Raw genomic sequence first — 24991 nt, forward strand, 5'->3', positions numbered from 1 at the left:
GCTTATGAACTTTTTTTTGAGATTGCACTATATGTGATGGGACTCTTTGTATGATTATTTTTTCTGCTTATATGACACCATCACTCGATTATTATTTTTATGCACAATTTTTTAGTGATCATATTAATCTTATGGTATGTTTTTTATGCTATTAGGTTTATGATAATATGTCATTCGCAATTTTTTAAAAAGTTTTTGGTATTTGTTTACACTTTCACTTATTGGTTATCCTTAGCGCTGCATTGTTTTTACTATATATACTTACTAAACCTACTGGGAACTAGCAATCTCAGGAGAGGCCAGCAATGGCAGTCTCCATATTTCCTCAATACAGGATTCAGGGTAGCTAACAGCTATATTGTAATGAATGAACTCAGGCGTGTTGGCAAGTCCACATGCCCGTGCCCACCAGAAAGCTGAAACTCCGCAGCACTAATCACAGGCAGTGAGACATTTCCCGATCCGTGACTGCACAGATCAGGAAATGTCTCACTGCCTGTGATTAGTGCTGCGGAGTGTCAGCTTCCTGGACTTGCGAACACGCCTGATCTCATCCTTAATTGTAATGCTACACCTCAGGTTCAACTCTAAGACAGTATTCTTAGCCTGGTCAGATGCACACATTGCAAGGCTTGTGGCCATATTCAAAGCAGAGTCTTACCAGCTTTGAAGCACTTCCCATGGAGTGGGAAGATCTTCCTCCTAGTGTCGTATGATTAGTCCCAGTGTTATACCAAACACTGCAAGAGTCAGGGAGACAAAAACCGCATGAACAAATTACATCCCCGATTCTGAAAACCAGAATGACGCCATGAAAGGAATCTAGGTTTGATTTTTTTTTTTTTCAAATTATAGCTGGCTGCAGATTGTATTAGAAAGGGTAAATTGTATTACCAATAAATTAAATGGAAGGCTTGTTTAGCAACTAGGTTATATACTTTATTTTTTTTTTAAACCAAAGTGGTGTTACCCTTTTATTAAAGGTACGAGTTTATTAAGAGAATTACATCTATTCAATGTGGGTCTATTAAATAAAGCAATGGTTCGACAAAACCGCTGGGGTGTGATACAAGAGAAATGCAATAAAGGATATTTAGTGCAAACCAGCAGCTAACATCTGACAATTTTTAAAATTTTATGATAAAGCCGTTATCAAAAAGCATGCACGTTTGTCCAGTTGTCGAAAATACAAAAAACACATTTGGTTCCTAAAACAACCTTCCTCAAAAAAACACATATGTTACCATGAAATAAAGCAGATAAACTATTGTTTAGCTAGAATTCCAAACCTTGTGTTTAGGGTAACTGACATCCAATCACTGAATGCCATAGGCATTACATGCCCTATAAATAATACAAAACTTTTATTTGCCCTCTGTAAATGCAACATCATTTTTTTTTTTTTTTTTTTTTTTAAACATAACTAGAAAATGGAAATCTGCCAATTACGTTTAATGGAAAAGGAAATAAAAAATAATCACTAAAATGTACAATTAGCACTGTATGAAATGTTGGTGTACTTTTTATTGGGATGGGGGATACATAGATATGCATTACCTCTGGTTGGTATATAGCACAGTGTGTATAAAATGGCAATGTAACACTTCTAAACAGACTGCTTTATGCATTTAGTGCCACAACCAGCGCGCTACAAAAGCTCTAATGGTATATGGCATCTGCAATTGTCAAAGCTAGCGTCAATTTATGGCCAGTAATGAATGCAGCATAACCCTACAAGCTAAAACATGTAAACTTAAAATGAATGCTACACAAATAAAACTTCAATGTTAAGCAACATATACATCACATTATACAGAACACATGGACAGCTTCAAATCTGCATTTATTGCTTTTTTCTGTTTAAATTATGTTTTGGTTAGGGTAAGGAAAATGGAAGAGTTAACAATCCAGCAGGTTGGTGCCGTTGCAAGCAGATTATTAAAAACACCAAAGACTGTATGCAGTACTTTTCCCATAAATGTTCTTCTAAAGTTCCAATATATTGTGTAGTCTGCCATGGAAGGCTTTGGAAAAACTAGAAATGCAGTATTAAACCATGTTTTATGATCAGCTTTTAGGTTTTATAATTTTTCATGAAGAGGTTAGTGGCGTAATCTTTACAGAAATATTTAGCAGACCCAACATATCAGGAGTACAACTGATTACCATGAAAGTAACCCACATAGATATATCAGAGGATATCTATCACAGGTTGGAATATTTTGCAGCTGGCCAACACTTCTAGTTTGATGTTTCCTTATGCATCAATATCTTAAAATGCAACACAAGCCAAACTTTAAATTGAGTTTCGGATAAGTTTTTTTTTTCCTGAGATTTGTGATCTTAAGTTAAATGGTGAAGGGTTAGTATTTCCCCAAGAGGGTTACAGACCACAAATAAAAATAGCTTTCACTCTTGCAAAGTCTATACAAGTTTTAAGGAACAAATGTTTTGGTCTTGAGTTGGGCTTTAAAGCATATTTAAAGTCACCCCCCCCTCAGATATTGATCAACCAGATTGCGCTTAAACATGCCTAAAAGTAATGTTGCCTCCAATAGAAATGAGAACCCAGCATTCTCACTCCAGTGCTTTGTTGGCATTGTTGAGTAACAGCCATGCCTCTCATCACGTCTTCACACAGACTTGCACAAGAGAAGAAGATCCATCTGAGTAGGTCTGTTAGATTTTGGGGTGCATTGGGCAGCACAGTAAAAATGTAAAACACAATTTGTCTGGAATTCCACCTTGCTTTCTTTCAGTTCACTGCTAGAACTATAAATGAGCAGAAAAGTACTCGCTTCCTCATCTTCTGCCATGCCACAGCTGTTTCCAGACCATTTAGCCACATGAAAACAGGTGCCATTTTATGGTATATAGTGCTAAATGAGTGAGACTTCGGTCACAAGATAGGCCAGCTGACAAGATCTAGGACTGCAGGCCATACTAGTTTTTTGACCTCCGATATATCACTCTTCCACAGGGCTGAATACCAATATATTAGAATTGAGAAATATGCATATACAGTCAAACTGCCAAGTTAAGCCAAGCTTATGACAAAGGAAAGAAATAGCTAATGCAACCCAAACTGGGCTGTCCGACAATATTACTATCACAAGTACAACCCACAGTTTTTTAGTCATCTGAGCTACGTTCATTGAAAACCGGCCCACTGCTGTCATCACAATCCCATTTCATGAACACTATATGGAAGAAAGCAAAATCTGCAGACTGTCAGTGTTTCAATCACATAAAACATATCTAAGAATTCTGAGTATGACACATTAAATTAACATGATCGTTGTTTCTTGTATTGATCCAACAGCAATGCGTCTCTATCCACTCCAAGTAGGCACCCAGAGAATTATCAATGTACATACTGTAATTGCACACAGATGCAAATGTAAAATGTAATTTTAAGTACTGCCAATTCAGCTCAATGATCAGTTGGTATTTCAGCATGGCAGCAGCTTGGTCTTTCGTTCTTTCAAGTCTTTCTTACACACCCTACAGAATGGTGTCCTTAGTGCAAATATCACCCCATGCAGTGAGTCAGTAAACATTGCCGAGTTGGATTTCCTGCATAATTCAGGGAAAGGGAAAAGGCGAAGAGGTGGGGACAATGGAGGAGGATCTCTTCAATGCATCATTTGGGTTTGGTTGGGACCAGAGAGGGAACGTTGGGAGTAGACTGGCGATGGCTACGTCTCCCAGTTTCAGTATAGTCGTTTCTCGTAACTGAAAAACAAAAACAGAAAATACATAGTTTGAGGAATGTTTAATCCACCAAGTAAATGCCAAGCTGATAATTTATAAATCACAGCAAAGTATAAGAAGTTATGACAGCCTAACAGTCTGAGACCGGAGCCGCATTATATCAAAACTAGTGAACCCCACACAGTCAAAACAATGTCTTCCACTCTTGATTTTAAATACAGGCCCTCATTTAAATTAAACCAGACACTTGCCTAAAAAGGAGAACACATTTTTTAGATGGTCACAGGAGTACATATACTTTTTTGTGACCTGGAGTTAGTTGGTAGTGACCTACAGCCCACTATCAGCTGATTGGGCACAGTTGTCTCAGGCTCACAAAGCATTCCGAAAATTGTCAGGGTCCAACCGGCTGCCTGATTGACAGCTGGCTCCACCTTTAAAAAACACATGGCATTCAGAGCCAGCCATGCCCACCCTCTCTCCAGCCCGACACATCAGTGAGTGCTGGAATAGCAGAGCAATAATGGTAGTCACTGGTCTCAGATGCATGAAGGCCCAAGAGCTGAGTGGTTAGAGGCTATGTGACCACTCAGTATTAGAGTTGAAATGGGCAGTTGCACTTTCACACCAATGCGGCAGAATGAATGGGGAGAATTACCCCCCCCCCCCCCCCCCCAACCACACTAATACTTACCTTCATCTCACTCACATGTCAGTGCCCTTGAAAACACCAGCTAATTTCAGGAATGGGGAATGTGACCCTCTCCCTTTCCACTCTTGACTTAGTATATGGCAAGTGGAGGAGATGGTCATAATTTCTGTGTAAACTCTCAGGGACTTACATGGGCACACAAAAGGCCTGGGTACACAATATGTTAAATATTAGTGGGAATGGGGCATGGTAAGAGAACTGAATGGGCAAAGAAACTCATATGAATTTTATTTTTCTCTTTGCATTTCTTTATTAAACTGGATATTAATATGTATCCAACATAAAAAGAAAAACTATTATGTTGCAGCTTACCAATCCCTTAGAAGTGGTAGCACATTTTGTTTTGGGTTTCAAGCTTTTTACCAGCTAGTGACCCTGCCGGTAACAATTGGGTGAATACACTCACTGTACTGTATCTATGTCGAAGCACCATTGTCAACTACCAACATCAACATTAGCACTACCTGCTTGGAGCTTGGAGCTTGCATGTTCTCCCTGTGCCTGCGTGGGTTTTCTCCCACACTCCAAAAGACATGCTGGTAGGTTAATTTGCTTCTGTCCAAAATAAATTGGCCCTAGTATATGAATGTGAGTTGGGGACCTTGCATTGTGGGCTCCTTGAGGGTAGGGACCAATGTGGGTGTGCGATGTATGTGTGGAGCGCTGCATAAATGGTCAGTGTTATATGGGTACCTTAAAAAATTATCTTAATGACACAATTTTAGACATGCACCCACACTCACTCAGGTTGAACTGGATGGACCGGTGTCTTTGTTACATAGTTAGGTTGAATAGACTGCTCTCCTGCTTTGGACTAGAAAACACCTCCTTTTTGTAGTTCACAAAAGATTGCTGAGAAAGCTGAGACATCAGCTCACAACACAGGAAGTTACAAGCATTCGATTTCATAAAAGAAGTATAAATTGCTGCGTGGTTTCTCAAAGTGAAGTCTGACGAAACTCAAAGAACTGTATAGGTAAATTCAGAACAAAAGCCTAATGAAGTATTTTTGCTAAAAGTTCGGGATCTAAGCTTTTGGTATGATGTCCCATTTTGAAAGTTTTTTTTTTTTTTTTTTTTTAATATAGAAAAGTCCGATTGCTACATTATACAGTTGTAAACGAGTCCTCATCATACAAATATTAGGTCAGTGACCGATATGCTGAACAAAATCGACAAAACACGTTAAGACCCTCAACAGGTCTTACTAATTTTGTGCAATAAAACAAAACTACACATAACTCCTACAGAAGTTATTACAATAAAAAGTACCTTTCTATTTACCAAATTTACAGTTTGCTGAAAATATCAAATACAAAAACAGGAAACCTCAGAATGTAGCTTTGCAAGTCTGAGTAATCACCTGAGCTTTTTTGCAGTGGGTCACACTTTGTTCATCTGCAGAGATGATGGAGGACTGCACTATTTCTTATTGTACCCCAGGACTGAATGTTTTATTAGCAGTTTAACTCTCATATTCAGAGCTTGCATTTTAGAAAGGCCACTAGAATGTCCCATATCAGCATCTATCCGACAGTAACAGCTTGCAATCTATTTGCTCCATAACATTTTGTTTCTCATTAACAGTCTAAATGGCTGTTTATTAAAATAATAGCAGCTTAAAAAAGGACTTTCAAAATAAAATCCACACAAGCATGACAAATCTTATCTTAAAGTGGATGTAAACACGATTTATGAATTTTGAGCTGGGCACATACAGCTAGGTCCACGTATCCTAAATTTTGCATACTCAGGTTTAATTTGAGGGCATGTACATTCAAATCGGAGGAAGGGTTTAGGAATTATAGCTTTTAAGAATAGCCCCCCCCCTTTCAAGGGACCAAATGTAATTGAACAATTGAATCAAAAGCGGTTTCATAGTCAGGTGTGGGCTACTCCATTATTTCTTCATCAGTTAAGCAGGTAAAAGGTCTGGAGTTGATTCTATGTGTGGTATTTGCATTTGGAATTTATTGCCATGAAGCTAACATCATGCATTCAAAAGGAGCTGTTCATGCAAGTGACACAGGCCATTGTGAGGCTTCAAAAACAAATCCATCAGAGATATAGAGGCAACATTAGGAGTGGCCAAATCAATAGTTTGGTGCATTCTGGAGGAAAGAAGAATGCACTGGTGAGCTCAGCAACATAAGGCCTGGACGTCCATGGAAGACAACAGTGGTGGATGATCGCAGGATCCTCTCTATGGTAAAGAAAAGAGCATTCACAACATCCAGACAAGTGAAGGACATTCTCCAGGAGGTGGGCGTATCAATGAAAGTCTACAATCAAGAGAAGACTTCACAAGAGCAAATACAGAGGGCTCACTACACAGTGCAAATCATTCATAAGCCTGAAGAACAGAAAAGCCAGATTGGACTTTGCCACAAAACATCTAAAAAAGCCAGACCATTTTTGGAAAAGCATTCTTTGGGACAAATGAAACTAAGATTCATCTGTATCAGAATGACGAGAAGAAAAAAACAAAACAAAACAAAAACAAAAAAAAAAAAAAAGTGGAGAAGGCTTGGAACAGCTCATGATCCAAAGTACACACATCATCTATAAAACATGGTGGAGGCAGTGTGGTGGCATGGCCATGCATGGCTTCCAGTGGCACCGGGTTACAGGTATTTATGGATGATGTGACAGAAGCAGAAAGATTAATTCTGCAGTGTTTAGAGATATGTCAGCCCAGATTCAGCCAAATGCAGCAAAGTTGATTGGACAGCACTTCACAGTACAGATGGGCAATGATCCAAAACACACTGCAAAAGCAACCTAGGAGCTTTTGAAGGAAAAAATAAGTGGAATATTCTGCAATGGCTGAGTCAGTCACCTGATCTCAACCCAATTGAGCATGCATTTCACTTGCTGAAGGCAAAACTAAAGGCAGAAAGACCCACAAAGAACTGAAGACAACTGCAGTTAGAGCCTGGCAAAGCATCAGGTAATGTCCATAGGTTCCAGATTTCAGGCAGTTGTTCCCAGCAAAGGATTTTCGAAATATTAACATTTTATTTATGAATTTATTCATTTGTCCAATTACATTTGAGCCCCTGAAAATGGGGGGGGGGGGGGGGGCTGTGTATAAAAATGGTTGCAGTTCCTGAAATTTGTACTTGATATTCATGTTCAACCCCTTGAATTAAAGCTCAAGGTCTGCCCTTCAGATTCATTTGGATTGTTTTGTTTTAATTTTATTCTGGTGGCATACAGAGCCAAAAGTATGAAAATTGTGCCTGTGTCCAAATATATATGGACCTAACTGTATATCTGCAGGGTTTTGTTATCTCTCTTCAAAGTACTATGTCCCGTAGCTGTCTCCTGCTCTGTTCTTTTGTAAACAGCCTGATAACTTCTGACAAGTTTTGTCACATATAAATAAAGCAGCCTGAGTTTTCTATTGGGGAGGCTGCTATAAATAGATAAACAGCTACTCAAAGATCTGCTCTGAAAGTCTCTACCTATAAAGAGAGGGGGTGTGTGCCTTTCCTCTAATCAGCCATCTTGGCTGTATGCCCAGACTACATTGCAGTGCTAACCAGGAAGAGAAAAACTCCTTTCATGATGTGCACTTTCTGTTTCAATAATTTTTACTGGTATTTTGAAAAGTGCAGAGTAAATGAACACTGTGCAGAGCAGCAAACAATCCTTGCATGTTCTGAATCATATAACAAGAACTGATACAAAAACAAATGAGGAGAGTATGGAATCATCAGGGGAAGATCTTGGTAAACCGGTTAGGTCTTTAGTAAGGTCACAGTGGAACATGTGGGTATCAACAGAAATAAACGAGAAAAATAAGCTTTGGGTTATAAACATAGTACATTACGAAGACATTAGAGGTAGCAGTCAGGATTATTGCCCTGTATATCAAAATAAGGATCAATGAGGGTAGGAAGATTCTGAGGTGGAGACCTTGCTGAAACATAATCATTGTGAGTAGGCCCTCGAAAAATGATGTAGAGGGTTCTGGTCCAGTGACCATTTTTCTCTAAATATCTTCCCCCGTTTCCCTAGTTTTTAAAAAATTGTTTGAGTAAGAAAAAAAGGACAAGAAAGATAAAAAAAAAAGGGGGGGGGGGGGTGACGAGCAGACAGATCATGATTCCTAGATTGGTGGGGATCAAAGGAGCAATAGAAATGGAAAAGAAAAGGAAAAAGAAAAAAAGAAAAGTCTGGGGATCCTCATGATCGGCATCAGTCTCCTGGGACCTGCAAATAATCCAGCCAAGGAGACCAAATTTTGTCAAGGATGGTTGCTCATCTCGTAAGATACTCACTACCTTTTCATTTAACATGATCCACACAAGTTTGTTTCATCAAGGCCATATCTATGACAGAGCTTTTCCATGCTGTGGCTATAGCGATTTTAGTTGCCAAGAACATAAAATAAATTAGGGTCTGTGTATGTCGAGGGATATTTTCAACAGGCTTATTTATTAAGGCTACACTCGCTTCTTTAGGGATATTGACCATCGTGACAGAGAAAATCAGCGAATGTACCCTTATCCAAAAGCAGCGAACCTTAGGGCACGCCCACCACATATGTAATTTGACCACAGCCCCCGAAGCATACGGCTGAGGTGCCTGGATACATTTTTGACAAACACTCTGGCACCAAGTACCATCTGGCGTGGACTTTATAGCCTGCTTCTATCAAGGCTACATTCAGAATGCCTTTATGAATCCCCGTGCTCCATTTACGCCAGTCTTCCGCCTCAGGGGTTATGGACAGATCCCTTTCCCACGCCACCTGGTAGGATAATCTATCATTATTGGTGATGAGTCGTATATAATAGCGAGATGCTCTCCCACAGAGCAGCACCCTGCATGCATTTGTTTTCAAACACAGTAGGGACTGCCACATCAGGGCTGTCTTTCTGTAGGGATTGGAAAAAGTAATACATTTGTAGGAACTGGAAGCTCTCAGCATGGAGCATCTCCAAGCTTCTCAAAATAATCACCTATATGGTACATTCCCTTATTCAGCCACCAACCGTACCTGTCAGGTTACATACCCGGTAGAAACAGGGGGTTGCCAAAAGGGGGAGCTACTGGGATATGCGCAGATTAATAATTCTCATTCTGTGAAACACAAGTAAGCTTGCACAGAGATCAAATTGTAGTAGTCCATACAGACAGAGCATACAGCATTAGGCTCGGTTCACACTCATGTGGTGTGACTTTAATGCAACTTTGCATATTCTATGAGGACAAGTGACACTCAAAATTGCACAAAAAGTAGTGCAGGAACCTTTTCCAAAAAAAAAAAAAAAAAAAAAAAATCACACCCTTCCGAGTTGTGCTAATGAGCACATGCCCTATTGAAAACAATGAGATTTCCCTTGTCATGTGATTGTGTGACTCAAGTCGCACTAGTGTGAACCAGGCCGTAAATTTATGGAGAGTGCTACCAATTATAACTTATTCTGTGACTGACTTGACCAGAAAGGCACAAAATACAGTGAAAGTTTCATGCAGACATGTAAAGCAATGCCAAATCTTTATTGCAAAAACACAAAGATAAAATCGGGTTTTTATAAATCAGCAATACAGACAAAATTAAGGGGACCATAAACGCATGGATGTCTGCAAACCCAACCCCATTAATGACAATCATGTGCATAAGTATAGAACAGAATTTGCAGCCATCTGTGGCTGTCCACCAAGCCAGCGATTACCTGTGGAGATTGCTGCTGGACATACTTTGTGCGTCCAGCAGCAATCGTCATAGGTAATCGCTGTCTGGGCGGACAGCCACGGATAGCTGCAGTCGCTGACCTGTCATTAAAGTGTTCAGGGCTTGGCTGCAGCTATCCACTCACAGCTGGCTGAAACTACTGCAGGGATTAGTAGATTCCTGCCAATGTCATTCGCAACGGCACTAGCCGTACGTGCAAATGTAGCCTTATATGAAAGGAAAACTAGATCGGAGAATGTGCAATTGTAGTTTTGAAACAATGCCTTTTGGGTTCTGTACTCCACATGATCAAACATGGCTGAAAAGAATGATACACGGCCATAAAAGCAAGTACCAAGTGAAATCAAGTCTACATGAAAGAAATAAAAAAACAACAACAGACTAGCTAGGTTATGTTAATTTTCCTCATATTGTCTGTATGACATTGCATTATCTTATACAAATATCCAGTAGTCTGTATTTACTGGTAATTTGTCTGTGGGTTTTGTGCATAATAACTGCTTAAAGGAATTACAAAAATACAATGGCCCATGTAAAAATGGGGTATGCAAAAAACGTACAATGAACCAACTCATGGGAAATATAGTGTTAGGCTATGAAAAGCCAAATTGTAATTAAAACTAAAAACAAAAAAAAAATGAATTGTTAAAATGTCACAAAACTAGTTTGTGTGGTGTAATATACAAATAGTGAGCAAAATAAGTCAGACAGTGCAGATGCAAAAAGGAACGTCAACTTATTTTATTTTCACATTAAAAAGACTGGCCCCTAAAAATTCCCTTCAGGCCCCATTTACATATTGCGTAGTAGGAACGAGCATTCCCCACTTGCGATTTTTGTTGCACGATTTTCACGCACTCCACACATAGGGCTGCCCATTCAAGCACCTTTTTATGCGAGGAGCTTGGTGTGATTTTTAAATGCATGTTTTGCCGCAGTTTGGGCAATTCTGCCTGCGATTTCAATAGTCTAGTATTATGTGTACGGGGCATCAAAGTAAAATTCAAACATTTCATTTGTGGGTTAAATATGAAATTATGGGATTCAGTCATTGGCTTCCTGCTGCCTGTCACCGCTCTATGTGCGGTCAGTGGTGGGCCAACCACTGGGCCTCAGGAGTCACGTAAATGCAATGACTGCATCCCAGCTGGCTGCTTCTTGGACAGGTCTGGTAACAGGTCAGGTACCCTCCCATATAACAGCACTTTCTGCAATTCTTAAAAATGTAAAAAAAAAAAAAAAAAAAAAAAAAAAAAAAGAAAAAATGCGTAGTTTTAGCTACAAGTCCTATGTACAATGGTGAAGGTATAAGGGTTATTCTTAAGTCTAAAATGCAAAATAATGCCTAGTACACACAAATGAGAATATTGGACAAATGATCGTCCATTTTTTTCCCCTTGCATGCTAGTCTCATATCAAAACTAAATGGGAAACTAAAGTTCTGAAAATTCTCATAAAACACAGAATACAACTTCAGAAGCGATGTAATATATTGTATTCTTTCATTTCCAAGGATGCGTGGTTTTGGTCCCATGATTTTGTTTCATACAAATACCAAATTACACAAAAATTGTTTGTTCTGTTATCTTACAAGGAAAATCTTTGTGCTTGTCCCATTGGAAAATTTAGCATGAACTGTCAACGATCGGCTCTCGAAAGCTTTGTACTAATGATCAGATTATCAGACGATTGCTCCGAATGTGTTTTTTTCGTCAGATATCCTCATGGTGTACTAGGCATTACTTTGAGCTTTTTCTAGAGTATCTGTAATTAAAGTACAGATGTTATCATGCAGCCCTTTGAACATGTTGAGGGAAGGGGGATTAGTCACACTTGAGGCCTTTTATATTTTTACCAAGTTAACAACCACAACATTTCAACAAGACTCATTTTACTCCAGAGAAAAATTGTCCATGAATCACTAAGCTAAACATTATGCAAGCAGGTTTTGGCTTTAAATTTTTTATTTTTTTTTTAAAAGTGAACCTTGTTAAACTGATCCAGAATTTGAGCTGAATTGTACATACACCATTCATAAAATTTAGGGTTCTTTTCACAAGGGCAGACTGATCAGGTCCACCTGTCGTTTTTTTCAGGCGGACCAGATCGGACCCTCCAGTCTCCACTACGGAGAAGTGGGTATCAATGGACATGTGAAAAAAAGAAATGATTAATGCGCTATCCAAATAAACAAAAAACAGCTGCTACAAACCATGTGACAAAAAGGTAACGAATATAAAATAAATTGTAGCGCTAAAACACACATGTATTAACAGTGAATATAAAGTTCAAAGTGCATGTAGACGTAATGTCCCAAGAAAAAAGGGAATATATAATCCAAAAAGGACAACAGTCCGCAGTGAGGATAAATAATCTGTATCGATCCTGTCTGCTTCCCAACCGTCAACTTGTATATCATCAACTTTAGCGAATAGATGGAATACGCTTACCAGAGAGGTTGGATTCTACTGCCATAAGCATAGAATCAATGGAGCTTGATGCCACCCTGGGCAAAGTAGTGAAGTGTTGGAGGCAAGGGTAGAGCCTCTACAGGGCCGGGACGTCCCCTCTTTATCCACCGAAGCAGAGCCAAAATGGATTCCAGAAAGTAAAGTGGTTTCTCAGTTCTTTTCAATGCTTTGTACCATTGCTGACAGCTGAAATGTAAGCAGAACAGTTGCCGGTAGGTATCAGTCATTGGTATCAGCGAGTACCTTTTGTTATTCTGAAGTAATCCTTCTGAAGGATTACGAGTACCTTTTGTTATTCTGAAGTAATCCTTCTGAAGGATTACTTCAGAATAACAAAAGGTACTCGCTGATACCAATGACTGATACCTACCGGCAACTGTTCTGCTTACATTTCAGCTGTCAGCAATGGTACAAAGCATTGAAAAGAACTGAGAAACCACTTTACTTTCTGGAATCCATTTTGGCTCTGCTTCGGTGGATAAAGAGGGGACGTCCCGGCCCTGTAGAGGCTCTACCCTTGCCTCCAACACTTCACTACTTTGCCCAGGGTGGCATCAAGCTCCATTGATTCTATGCTTATGGCAGTAGAATTCAACCTCACTGGTAAGCGTATTCCATCTATTCGCTAAAGTTGATGATATACAAGTTGACGGTTGGGAAGCAGACAGGATCGATACACAGATTATTTATCCTCACTGCGGACTGTTGTCCTTTTTGGATTATATATTCCCTTTTTTCTTGGGACATTACGTCAATGGACATGTGTCCGTTGACACCTGCCGACATCCAATCTGCTATAAAAACAGACAGATGGGATCCATTCCCCAATCCATCTGGTGGATTGGATGGCAGTTGGGTGTAAACAGACCGGCGGCCTGTTTACATCCGACCGCCCATAGAGGAGAGTGGGCTGTGTCCGCTCTGCATAAGCAAGGCGCACACAGAGCAATCACCTCGAACGAAGCCTGTCCTGAGTGTAAGGGGCCTTAGCGATTCATATAACCTAAAAGCTTGAATGTTTTGGTAATTTATTGATAGCCTAAATAATTATAGCCAATTTAGGGGTTTTAGTTATGGCGGTGAGAACTATTACCATACTGCTTAGGTGTTATAGCAATGGCAGTGAGAACTATTAACCATAGTAAAAATACAACTTGGCATCATATACTGATAAGCAAATTATCACACATGTGTAGGATAAGAAGCGTTATTGGGCCTCTATATTTGTCTTACTTAGGGCCATATTTCCCTGCTGTAGAATTTAAACCCACCCTCATTTTCTTTGTACATAACCCTGTTTTTTTTTTTTGGTCCATGGACCTTTCAGAACACAAGACATAAATACTCTGTTACTTACATGGTAGGAATGTATATCTAGAATGGATGCATGTACAAAAGAAAGAGAAGATTAAAAGCTGTCTGGGATTTTATTAAATTTGAGCTCTCCCACCACCATCACCAAAATAAGCACAAATACAAAATTCCTAGGTCAGGGAAGGACACAATAATCTGAAATTAAAGCAAGGCTCCAGCCAAACAAATAAACAAAAATAAAATCTATACATTTTATATATGCCATCCTGGATTTAGAAACCATTGATTGGTCTCTAGCTAGAATGGCGACAACAGTAATCATTATTGTAGCTCTGTTGCTTCCTCTGTCACCCCACCTGAAGTCAGTTCATTGGACCATTAAAAAAAGGACAATACTTGACTTGTAGGCCATTACCTGTGTCATCTTGTAAACTAGGTAAACATCTCCTATTTCAAAATGTTAGACTGACAGCAGAAAGCAAGGAACTGGACTGACTATTAATGCAGAATTTTGTAATCCCTTTCACAAGACAGATTTCAGGTAATGACACTGGCAGTAGTCAAGTAAATTGTACACCGTCAATATTCAAATATTTTATATTCAATTCTTTTTTCTTTTTAATATTTGCATGGAGTTTTGCTTTAAGGAATCAGGCCATTCCAGGAGCCAACAATAGGTAAAAGAATACACTATATGAAAATAAATATAGTCCTATATATGCCAAAAAAATGAATAAAAACCATCAAACGTGCACAATAGTATGTTTAAATTTCAAGTTCAGAAAAGTTTTTTTTTTTTCTTTTTTTTTTTTAGAAGTATACAATAAATGAGAAATGCATCACTAGCAGGGATGGCTTTCTTTATCACCGTTTCACAAGCAAAATATAAAATTAAACATCAAGTAAGCCATTTGCATATTTAGCTGTTGGTTTACAAGCAGTTTACACCTATTTACAGCTTAGCTGCTAAACCATCCCAAAATAAAAATGCTTGAATTCGGGCTGGCAAGTTTCCAGGATATGTATACTATGAGATCTGGAAGTTTGCAGATCAGCAAAAAACATAAGAGTCAGGCAGCTAGCATTCTCAAGGAAAGTTCAGCAATGACAACCTCCGTATTCTCTTTGCACATTTAAAACAGAGGTGGTATAGTTAAAGAAAACAAGACACTAGGGTGATACATAAGGTGGATGTAGCTGGTCTCCACTTCTAGTTTTCGTATTGGCTGAAATATGCCCCAGATTATCAGGTGCTTACTACACCTTGCAGCTCTCCTCAGACAGGGGTAATCCAGAACACTACACAACAAAACAGCTCTGAGGAAGAGGGGAACCCTCGAAACACATCAGCATCTTCCAAATGCCTATAGAGGTCATCTGTGACTTTCTGGGACCACAGGCATCAGCCCTGGTCAACGTTCCTTCTGTCATATGTGATGAGCTTATTATCTGCCCATGTTTGAGTATATTTGTTTATTCTTTTATTTGCTAATAAATGGTGTCTTAGATGATGCACTAGGCTGATGCACCCTTGTTGCTTTTTGTTTTGTAGAGGTAGTATTAGTGGCCATTTTAAAACTAAGCTCGGCCGCTTCTGTTGGCTGAAACGTCAACTTCTGGGCTTGCAATCCGACTAAAAAAAAGGTGGTAACCTAGAGTGCGCCATAACTGACCGTTATCACACAATGCAGCTACATTATGCATAGAGGAAATGCTGCATCACCTGTAAAAGCAGCTAGGTTAGAGTCTAATCTTGCAGCAACAGACCATCACTATAGGAATCTATTACTTGCCATGTACAGAAACAGGGGCTGTGTATCTTTACTATAATAAAATAAAATTTTCTCTCAACATTAAACTTGGTCACAACAATTACGTCAGATGCTGGTAACTGACATCTTGCATTTACTGTGATTACATCTGCACTTACTATACCAATAGCAAATGCTCATGTACACAAGTGTAATGCCTTTAAGGAGCCTGGGCTGGCCAGGGGAGTTAGTTTCTGCCGTTTAACCCAAAAACTGACCCGATTGCGAATTCTCCCCACTCTGTCATTGTATTCTAACAGTGAGGAGACTTCTCTCATTAGAATGCACAGGTCAGAGCTACACAAATCGGTAGCCTGCAGCGCTGATCAAGGAGCAATTTTCCGACAGGGTGGTTGAACAGAAGTCAATTCAACCACAGTGGTCATACATGGATCGCAATTTAGCCAGTCCTTGCTGAACCTTCGTGATCGCACAACAGTGAAAATTACGGGAGATACACTTTCAATCAACTTTGTCTATATTTTGGGCGAAAAAGCTAGAGTTATACAAACTAAAAGTTGCATTGGGAAGAATTGGGAAAATTTACAGGAAAATAAATTTTCTATTTTTTCCATCTAAGTAACCTTAAAAAAAACCCACAATAAAAACACATGACTCAAGGAAATTATAAAGGAGGAAAAGGCTCTGGGTCAAAAAATTATTAATAAAATACTTACATACCGTTTCATTGCTCTGATCAGAATAGCAGAAAAACCCACTTTGTTTCCAGAGAGTTAACCCTCCACACAGTAGGGCTGCGCATCTTCACTGGTCTCACGATTCGATTCGATTACGATTATCTGGTCAACGATTCGATTCGATTCCGCGATGCATCACGATGCATCACGATTACCGACGAGCTCCCACTTCCGCTTGGGCCGCCTAGGTGGCCCTTCCACCCTGCAATCTTCTGGGACACATCACAGTTCCCAAAAGATTGCCCGGCTATGCAGGACAGCACAGTGAGACATGCGCACCCGGCTGTGAAGCTGCAAGCTGTCACAGCCGGATGCCCACAGTAGTATTGCCAGCACCGCGGACAGGCGGGGGAGAGAATGGAGGGTTTGGGTGGCCACGTCGCTGGATTGTGGGACAGGTGAGTGTCTTTTTATTAAAAGTCAGAACATGCACTTTTTTTGTAGCTGCTGACTTCTAATAAACAAAAAATTGACTGGAACTCCGCTTTGAATTAAAAATAACCTCACTCCCTAAAAAGTGCAGTAATCCGGTGCACTACAGGGTACAGAGATTCACACACACGGCTGCTGGGAGGTCAAAAGGGAAAGAATCCACAGATGACAAACAGCCCTGTGAAGTTCCCTGTACTGTCTCTGTGCTGACCAGTGGCGGCTGGTGCTCAAAATTTTTTTGGGGGGTGCAAACAAACTGAAAAATACTGAACCTCCCCCGTCAAACGCAGCCACTTGTGCCCGTTAAACACAGCCACTTGTGCCCGTCAAACGCAGCCACCTGTGCCCATCAAATGCAGCCACCTGTGCCCAAACGCAGCCACTGTGCCCAAACGCAGCCACTTGTGCCCGCCAAACTCAGCCACCTGTGCCCAAACTCAGCCACTTGTGCCCGCCAAACTCAGCCACCTGTGCCAAAACGCAGCCACCTGTGCCCAAACTCAGCCACTTGTGCCCAAACTCAGCCACTTGTGCCCAAACTCAGCCACCTGTGCCAAAACGCAGCCACTTGTACCCGCCAAACTCAGCCACCTGTGCCAAAACGCAGCCACTTGTGCCCGCCAAACTCAGCCACCTGTGCCCAAACTCAGCCACCTGTGCCAAAACGCAGCCACCTGTGCCCACCAAATGCAGCCACCTGTGCCCAAATGCAGCCACCTGTGCCCAAACACAGCCACCTGTGCCCGCCAAACGCAGCCATCACTGACCCCCCCCCCAAATTACTTTCTTTTAATAATTATATTACAAAGGATGGTGTGCCCCCGCTGTATGTGCTTTTAAAAAACGTTGTCACATCATACCAAATTTCGCCGGTATACGATCATGTGACTCCCGGCCGTCCCGCCCCTCTCCGCTCTCCTCTTCTCTCTCCGCTCTCCGCTCACGTGTCTCCTGAGTCCTGACGTCAGCGGGGAATTCTCAGTCCCGCCCGCTGACTATAGTTATCTTATCAGAAGAGAGGCGGGCGGGACTGAGAAATCCCCGCTGACGTCAGGACTCAGGAGACGGAAGCGGAGAGCGAAGAAAAGAGCGGAGAGGGGCGGGGCGGGCCGGGAGTCACATGATCGTATACCGGCGAAGTTCGGTATGAAGTTAAATTGTTTTTTAAAAAAGCACATACAGCGGGGGCACAGTGCACACCATCCTTTGTAATATAATTATTAAAATAAAGACGGTTTTTCAAATTTTCTCGAGCGCTTTCCCGGGAGGGGCGGGGCTACTAATGACGTCACCAAACATCGATTTTCGGGGTTTTATGCATCGATGCCGCATCGGGGACACCCGAATCGCGATGCATCGATGCAACGATTAATTTCAGCACCCCTACCACACAGTCCATAACGATTTAAAATAAATAATCAACTAGGCAATTCTATACTTTCTAACATCCCGTTCTATGGAGTACTATAAAAATTAGGATTAATTTTACAAATCCAAAACAGTCCCAAAGCTAAGTGACACGGTCACATGAGGGATTTTGCCTCCAGTCCAGTAAGACATCCCCTTCAGTACTCACCCTTCCTGTAGGACAGTGGTTCTCAACCTCAGTCCTCAAGTAGGCCATGTTTGCAGGTTTTCCTTTATCCTGCAAAAGGTGCTTTTAATCAGAGTCAATTGCTTGGTATTTTTGACAGCTATTATACCTAAGAGAAATTCCCAAAACATGGCCTGTTGGGGATACTTGAGGACTGAGGTTGAGAACCACTGCTTTAGGACAAAGTACTCTTCAGAGTATATTCAGCTTTGTATACTCAACAAGCATACTCTGCTCTCCTTGACTGCTCTTCCCATTAATAGAATCACTTTACTTCATTCACACAGCCAGAGTGCAGATGTTTTGCTGGGTTTGGAAGCAGCTAAATGCCACCTTTGGGTGCAGTAACACATTCTACTGTAGCTGCATACAATCTGACCAATTAGTTGAAATGCAGAAACACCAACCCTGGACACCCACTATCTGCACCATGGGTTGGCTGACGGCTCTAATCGCACGTGACAGAGGAGCAGTAACATGCAACAGTGGTGGTTCCAGCCATTGAACAATACAGCGTACAATCATGTTGGCGGTCGCTGACAGCTGCTGGTGGCACAGTGTGTATGCCTGCAGATTCTTGCCAACAGCCACCCCCAAGCACCCATGTGAATGTAGCCTTCTACTTTGCAGAAAAGAACTCTGTTTCTTACCTATGATCTGCACTGTCAACAGGCTTTGGGCTTGTGGCAATGGCATCAGCTTAAGATGCTTGGAGATATAATTTATTGACAGGTGCATATCGACCTGCAGCTGACCTCCTCCTGACCTGCGTTTGGCTGCTTCAAGCAGATTTTGCCATCCACCCATTGACTTGTACAAGATTAAAAAACCTCATTGACACAAGCCCTTACACTTTAACAGCTCGTACAGTCCTCATCTTCTCTCCTCCTCTATGTTGTTTTCTATGTTGGCTTCTTCCCCTTTGTTGTCACCCTGTGTTCTCATTGGATTGATACTCACAGCAGTCATAAGGACAGCAGAGTTACAATTCAGATATAGAGCACTTCCGATGTTTTCCTATTCTGTGTGCCAGGGCTCTGTCCCTGACCTAAATCTAATGAACACAGGGGATGTATCAGGGCCTAATAGACCTCCAATGTCTTTATCCATTACCACAGTAAAAAAAAAAATTAATATAAGCATGCATTCTAACCTATCCTTCCACATTTGCCTCGCCTTGACCTTAGCAGCCAACAATAACTCCACTCTCATACCCTTGCTATTATTCCTCTGCTGCACATACTCTACCCGCCATCATACCCTTCCCACTCCTTTCCTGCACATACTACCTAGTTCTCACAGCCTCTGCAAATACTATACACCAGCATACCCACCTCATACTCCTCTCCAACACATACTAACTGCTCTTATAAACTCCATGCTTCTCACTTGTGCAGCACAACTGCCCCAACCTTGCGCATTCTGGAATGAGTACAATTTTGCTAGCAAGAAATAAAAATCACTAAATGCCTAGACTTCCAATTTGCATTCCCAAACCTGAAATAGCAATTAGACAAGATTGATGCAAACATCAAACAAAGCGCAATATACTATGTGGCTGATATGAAATTACTAATTAACTACCAAATCCAGCATTTTGCCACATTCAGAGAATAACTGGACTGTTTTTCAGGTAACGAATCATAACAGACAACCTCGGCATGCCAGTTGTTAACTAATGGAAAATTTGTTTAACTGGTAAATGAATGACACTAAATATTCTTATTTTCTAAAAAATAATCCACACACCCCTACTACTTAAATTCCCCTGAATTTTTTTTTTTTTTTTTTTTTACAAATGGATTTCCTGTTATTCTCTTGTTCTTTGTAATACCCTCTGTGAGCTCCCACACCTCCTTTACCCCCTCACAAGAAGAATTTAGAGATTTGGAGGAGGCAGGGAGCAATAGAAGGTACTTTTTCAAAGTTATTATATAATTGAAGATTTTTTTTTTTTTTTATACCAGAGTTTAATGTCACTTTGAGCATCAATAAAATAGTCACGCTGCAGTTATAGCTTTTGAAAGAATCATAAAATACGATTTTTTTGCTTAAAGAATACCCCGTCATGTGGGTAAACCATGAAGCGTTCTGTAGTCCTCTACTAACACATTTTGGGAGGTTTGATTGATTGCGATCAAATAGGAGTCTAATAACTATCCAGTGGGGGAGAAAAAAAAAAAAAGAGACAATATGGTGGCTGTACAGCTCTCAGTTGTCCCCCAAATAGCTTCTATCCTGCAGTTCTACTCAGCACTAGTCTGGGTAAGTGACAGCAGAACCTCCAGTCATAGGTTTCTGCCTGTCCCAGGTACACTTCTCTGGTTCCCACACACCACAGATATCCCATCTACCAGCTGCTGCTACCAAGTGGGGATTGCAGACTACTACAGCCATCTCCTCCATACTGCTCTCCAAGTCCTGACTATACTGTGCAAACTGTCAGGGCTTAGACAGCAGTCCCATCATGCCTGAACTCCCCCTCTTCTCTTAAAGTCTCCAGGTCTGCACTGTACCCTGCCTCCTTTCCCCCTCCCTGATTCTCACCTTTGCCCCCAACTCACTACAGTCCCCATTAGACTCATGTCCAATGCCTACACAGCTACATCCTGCTTCCACCATCACCTCTTCACTGTCCTCATCACACCTGCATCCCTACAACCACTGTGCCCTCAGGTCCTTCCCTGACCAACTGACCTGGACCTGCCACCCTTCTGCTCATAACACTGCACCTGCATGCCTCATTTCCCCTTTAACGCCATGTCTCCCTCTGCTCCAGGCCCCCTACACCACCTGTATCTGCCGTACACATGCACTCATGTAATTATACGGAAGCACATGGGCACACCTGTAGGACCCCATACTGAAGTGTGCATTGAATATGTGTTGTGACCACAGCCATTAGATCACATGACAAAGCAGTATATCAAAAAAAAAAAAAAAAAAAGCAGTCTCCTCCAGATGGTCCACTACACTCTGCCCAAGCAACCATCTGAATAGAAGTGTTACAAAAGGAGATTGATAGAAATAGTCATGACAGAAATACAGATAAAAAAGGAAAGAGATAGAGACAAAGGGGGAGATTTACGAAATCTGGTGCAGCTGTGTATAGTAACCAATCACCTTTAATGAAGTTTGAAACAGGGAATGGTAAAAAATTACAAGTAAATTCAAAGCATTAGAGATTCCACACTGCTGCAGTATATTACAAGACATGTGAAGCAATTAATGGTGCAGAAATGCAGACTTTTGTCCATAATTTCAGCATAGGACACCACAAGGAACCTTATGCAAATATTTTAGTGATGTAACACTTCACTTTGGGAGGGGGAAGGGAAACCACACCACAACCAACCACCATGAAATTGTATACCCAATTACAAACACTACCAGATAACATTCACCAAATTACAAATAAAAGGCTTGGGAAACACTATGAAATTAAAAAAAAAAAAAACGAGATATGAACTTACGAATGGAGACCATGGACGCCACCTTCTACTTGGGCAGACATGGTTCTCTTTTCCAGTTTGAGTTCTCCAGAATACATCATAGAACTGCAAATAGAGCAAAGGGCTACAATCAAACTGTGTTAGCTGCAAATATCAAGAGCCAACAGCGCTTAAATAAAAGTACAGAGAAGAAAACAGGACCAAGAAGGTGCCTGTGGCAATGCCAACCACTGCTTATCTTCCTTTCAGTAATAGCAATTGCCCCTTAACAATTGGAAAACCTAGAAGATTACACAAGTGGTTAAGTTCTCAAAACCAGAATATTAAATAAGAATTCCAGGTTCCTATTATATTTGTACATAGTAAAGATTATACCATATTTGGGTGATGCCCCTGGAAGATGGAAAATCACTGAAGTAGACATCGCTGCTCCAGTGATGTTCACTTGCTTTCGGGTCCTGAGTTGTGCGGCCAGCCTGATGCATCAAGAACACAGAGAAAAGGCATCACGCTTCCCACCTCGTCCAGAGAATGCAATGCATTCATTTAGAAAATGCAATGTGTTCACAATACGTCAAGCCAGCTGCTCAGCACAGGACCCGAAAGCAGTTGGAGATCACTGAAGTGGCGGTGTCTACTTTAGCGATTTCCAGCTTCCAGGGACAACGTCTAGGTATGGTATATATACATAGTTACACTGGTTCAAGATGCGCCAATAGAACTATATTAAAATGTACCGTGCCTAAAATAAATTTTCAAGACTTGAAAGGTTTTTGAATACTTAAAGCAAAAAACAACTTGATTAGGAATTTCCATACAAATGTCAGGTTTTTACAAATAGTAAAAAATAGGTATATAAAAAAGGAACATACCTAATGTTACTTGAAAGTAAAGAGCTGGGTACACACAAAACATAAACACCACATGTATTAAACAGCGAATCTTACCGTAGTATGGAGAGACTTTTGGCCCCTATGTCTTGACAGCCATGCTGAATGCCTGCAATTAGGTATGGTGCAAATTTGTGGATAGACCCTTTGTCTTGAATGGAACCAGAAACTCCTTGGGCCACTTTTACTTTATCCCCTTCACTAGAGGATAAAAAATAGAGGTTATAATAAGACAAAATAAATAAATATTATATAAACCCACCATCAACCTAAACATACAAATTCAACTTATGCAAGCATCCGAGTTTGTCCCGATATCAACCTCCTGTAATCCTGTGTACAGAAGCGGGAGAGCCAGAACTATAAGCACATCTGTGGGTAGTAAATATGCTGCAAAAAAAGGGAAGAAAAGTGGCGGCACCACCAGCATAGAAAAATTATAGTTTGAAGTTGCATAAAAATCAGGAACATGATAAGCACACACTACTCGTTTCACACACCTGTGCTTAGTCATATGCTGACAACAAGAAAAGAGTAGATGGATGATTATCATTTTACTTTAATCTACTGCCCTTTATTACAAGCTGTGCTTTTGATCCAGGAGAGACTGGCTATGTTGTTATCTGTGCAACCTGGATGTAGAAAGTGCAAGTCTGCTAGCTAGCAGCTAAAATCAAATTTTTGTACCAAAATTCATTAAGGCACAGAAAAAAGAAAAAAAGAAAAAAAAAGTTTTCCATCTTACTCCCAGCATGCCTTAGTTTTGTTTAAAAAGAAATATAAATAAAATAAAAAAAAGCAGTACTGGGGATGGGACCTTTGTCTCTCAAACTAACAAATTAATTTTACAGTTAAAGAGGAGCTCTAGGAAAAAAAATTAAGTCAGCAACTATATACTGTAGCTGCTGACTTTTAATACAAAGGACACTTACCTGTCCAGGGATCCTGCGATGTCAGCACCTTGAGCCGATTCTTCAAATCAGCTTTGGGAGCAGGGACCGACATCTTCACTTAGGGAAACCAGCAGTGAAGCCTTCAGGCTTCACAGCTGGTTTCATTTGTTTTAAAGGGGTTTATGATTTTTCATAAACGCAAAAACAAACAATAATAGTACACTACAAAGACATTGAGATGCAGTAAATAAACAAACATTCTATGTCTTTTAGACCCACATGGCCTATTGCATAGACTGAGAATGAACAATACTTAACAATTCCCACACAACCAACAAAAACGGTGGCGGGAGAAGGGAAAATTATGAACTGGGTTATAAAAGGTACAGTTACCAAGAAACAAACAAACCAAAACAGCCATACACTCACATGCCCCACCCTTATACCACAGTGCCACGGTCCCAACCTTTGCAGCACAAAAACATAATACCATATAGAACAATGCCCATCTCAATTACTCAACATCCACCTGGCCTATATGGCCGCAAGTAGCAAAGGCCGATCTTGATCAGTTCAGCTGCGAGGACAAAACTGTACCCTCACAGCCAGTTTCCTACTGCGCAGGTGCAAGTTGCGCTGTGCTTCCTGAATGGTCCCGTCCTCTTCTGGGACCTGTGTGGGAGGAGGAGGGGCCAGAAATACTTGGAGATCACCTCTGTGGTCTTACTGGGAAGTGGGAGCGGGGGGTTTAACAAGTGCAGCCTTCCCCTTTTGGGTGGCGCTCCGCTTTTAGTACAAAAATCCCATTTTCCCTTCTCGTTCACTGAGGGATACAGGAATTCAGAAATTCAGAGGCTGTTGGAAAGTCCAAGCAGTCCAACTGAGGGGAGGGCAAATGCATCAAAACACTAAAAGACCCACAAAAACACAAGAACTGGGGACTGCTTGCAGTTCAAAACAGACGCCTGAAGAGCCTTATGACTGAAGCTGGTATCAGATGAGGGCTCAACATCCACCAGGTAAAACCTTGAGAATGTGTGAATAGAACACCAGGTGACTGCCTTGTAATGCTGGGAAAACACAAACTATACTAAAAAGGACCAAGAAACACTCAGACCTAGTCGAGTATACCTTGGCAGGAAAGCTGGATCCTTAAGACCATAAAGCCTAGATTATTATCGGTCTGAGCCACCATGAAATTGAGCGGCTTCCCCTGTATAGGACCATCATTAAAAACAAAATGTCAGTCTTTTCAATGAAAGCTGTGGCTGTGAGGTATGCATATAACACAAACTACATTCAG

General features: G+C 40.8%; 1 protein-coding gene across 6 annotated transcripts in view; it reads right to left on the reverse strand.

Moving 5' to 3' along the window:
• Nucleotides 1–1433: 1433 nt before the first annotated feature.
• Nucleotides 1434–24991, reverse strand: part of IMPDH1 (inosine monophosphate dehydrogenase 1) — a 227441-nt gene continuing 203883 nt past the window's right edge. For 5 of the 6 annotated variants that reach the window (XM_073619289.1, XM_073619292.1, XM_073619293.1 and 2 more), the window contains 4 exons: nucleotides 22853–22996; nucleotides 21927–22010; nucleotides 13962–13978; nucleotides 1434–3735 (listed from right to left, as the gene is read on the reverse strand). In XM_073619289.1, the coding sequence (XP_073475390.1) occupies nucleotides 3644–3735; nucleotides 13962–13978; nucleotides 21927–22010; nucleotides 22853–22996 (337 nt within the window). In that variant the 3' untranslated portion in view covers nucleotides 1434–3643. The remainder of the gene's footprint in view (nucleotides 3736–13961; nucleotides 13979–21926; nucleotides 22011–22852; nucleotides 22997–24991) is intronic. The other variant, XM_073619290.1, reaches the window with a different exon arrangement.

This window comes from Aquarana catesbeiana, linkage group LG03, assembly GCF_042186555.1.
Source record: "Aquarana catesbeiana isolate 2022-GZ linkage group LG03, ASM4218655v1, whole genome shotgun sequence".
Lineage (NCBI taxonomy): Eukaryota > Metazoa > Chordata > Amphibia > Anura > Ranidae > Aquarana > Aquarana catesbeiana.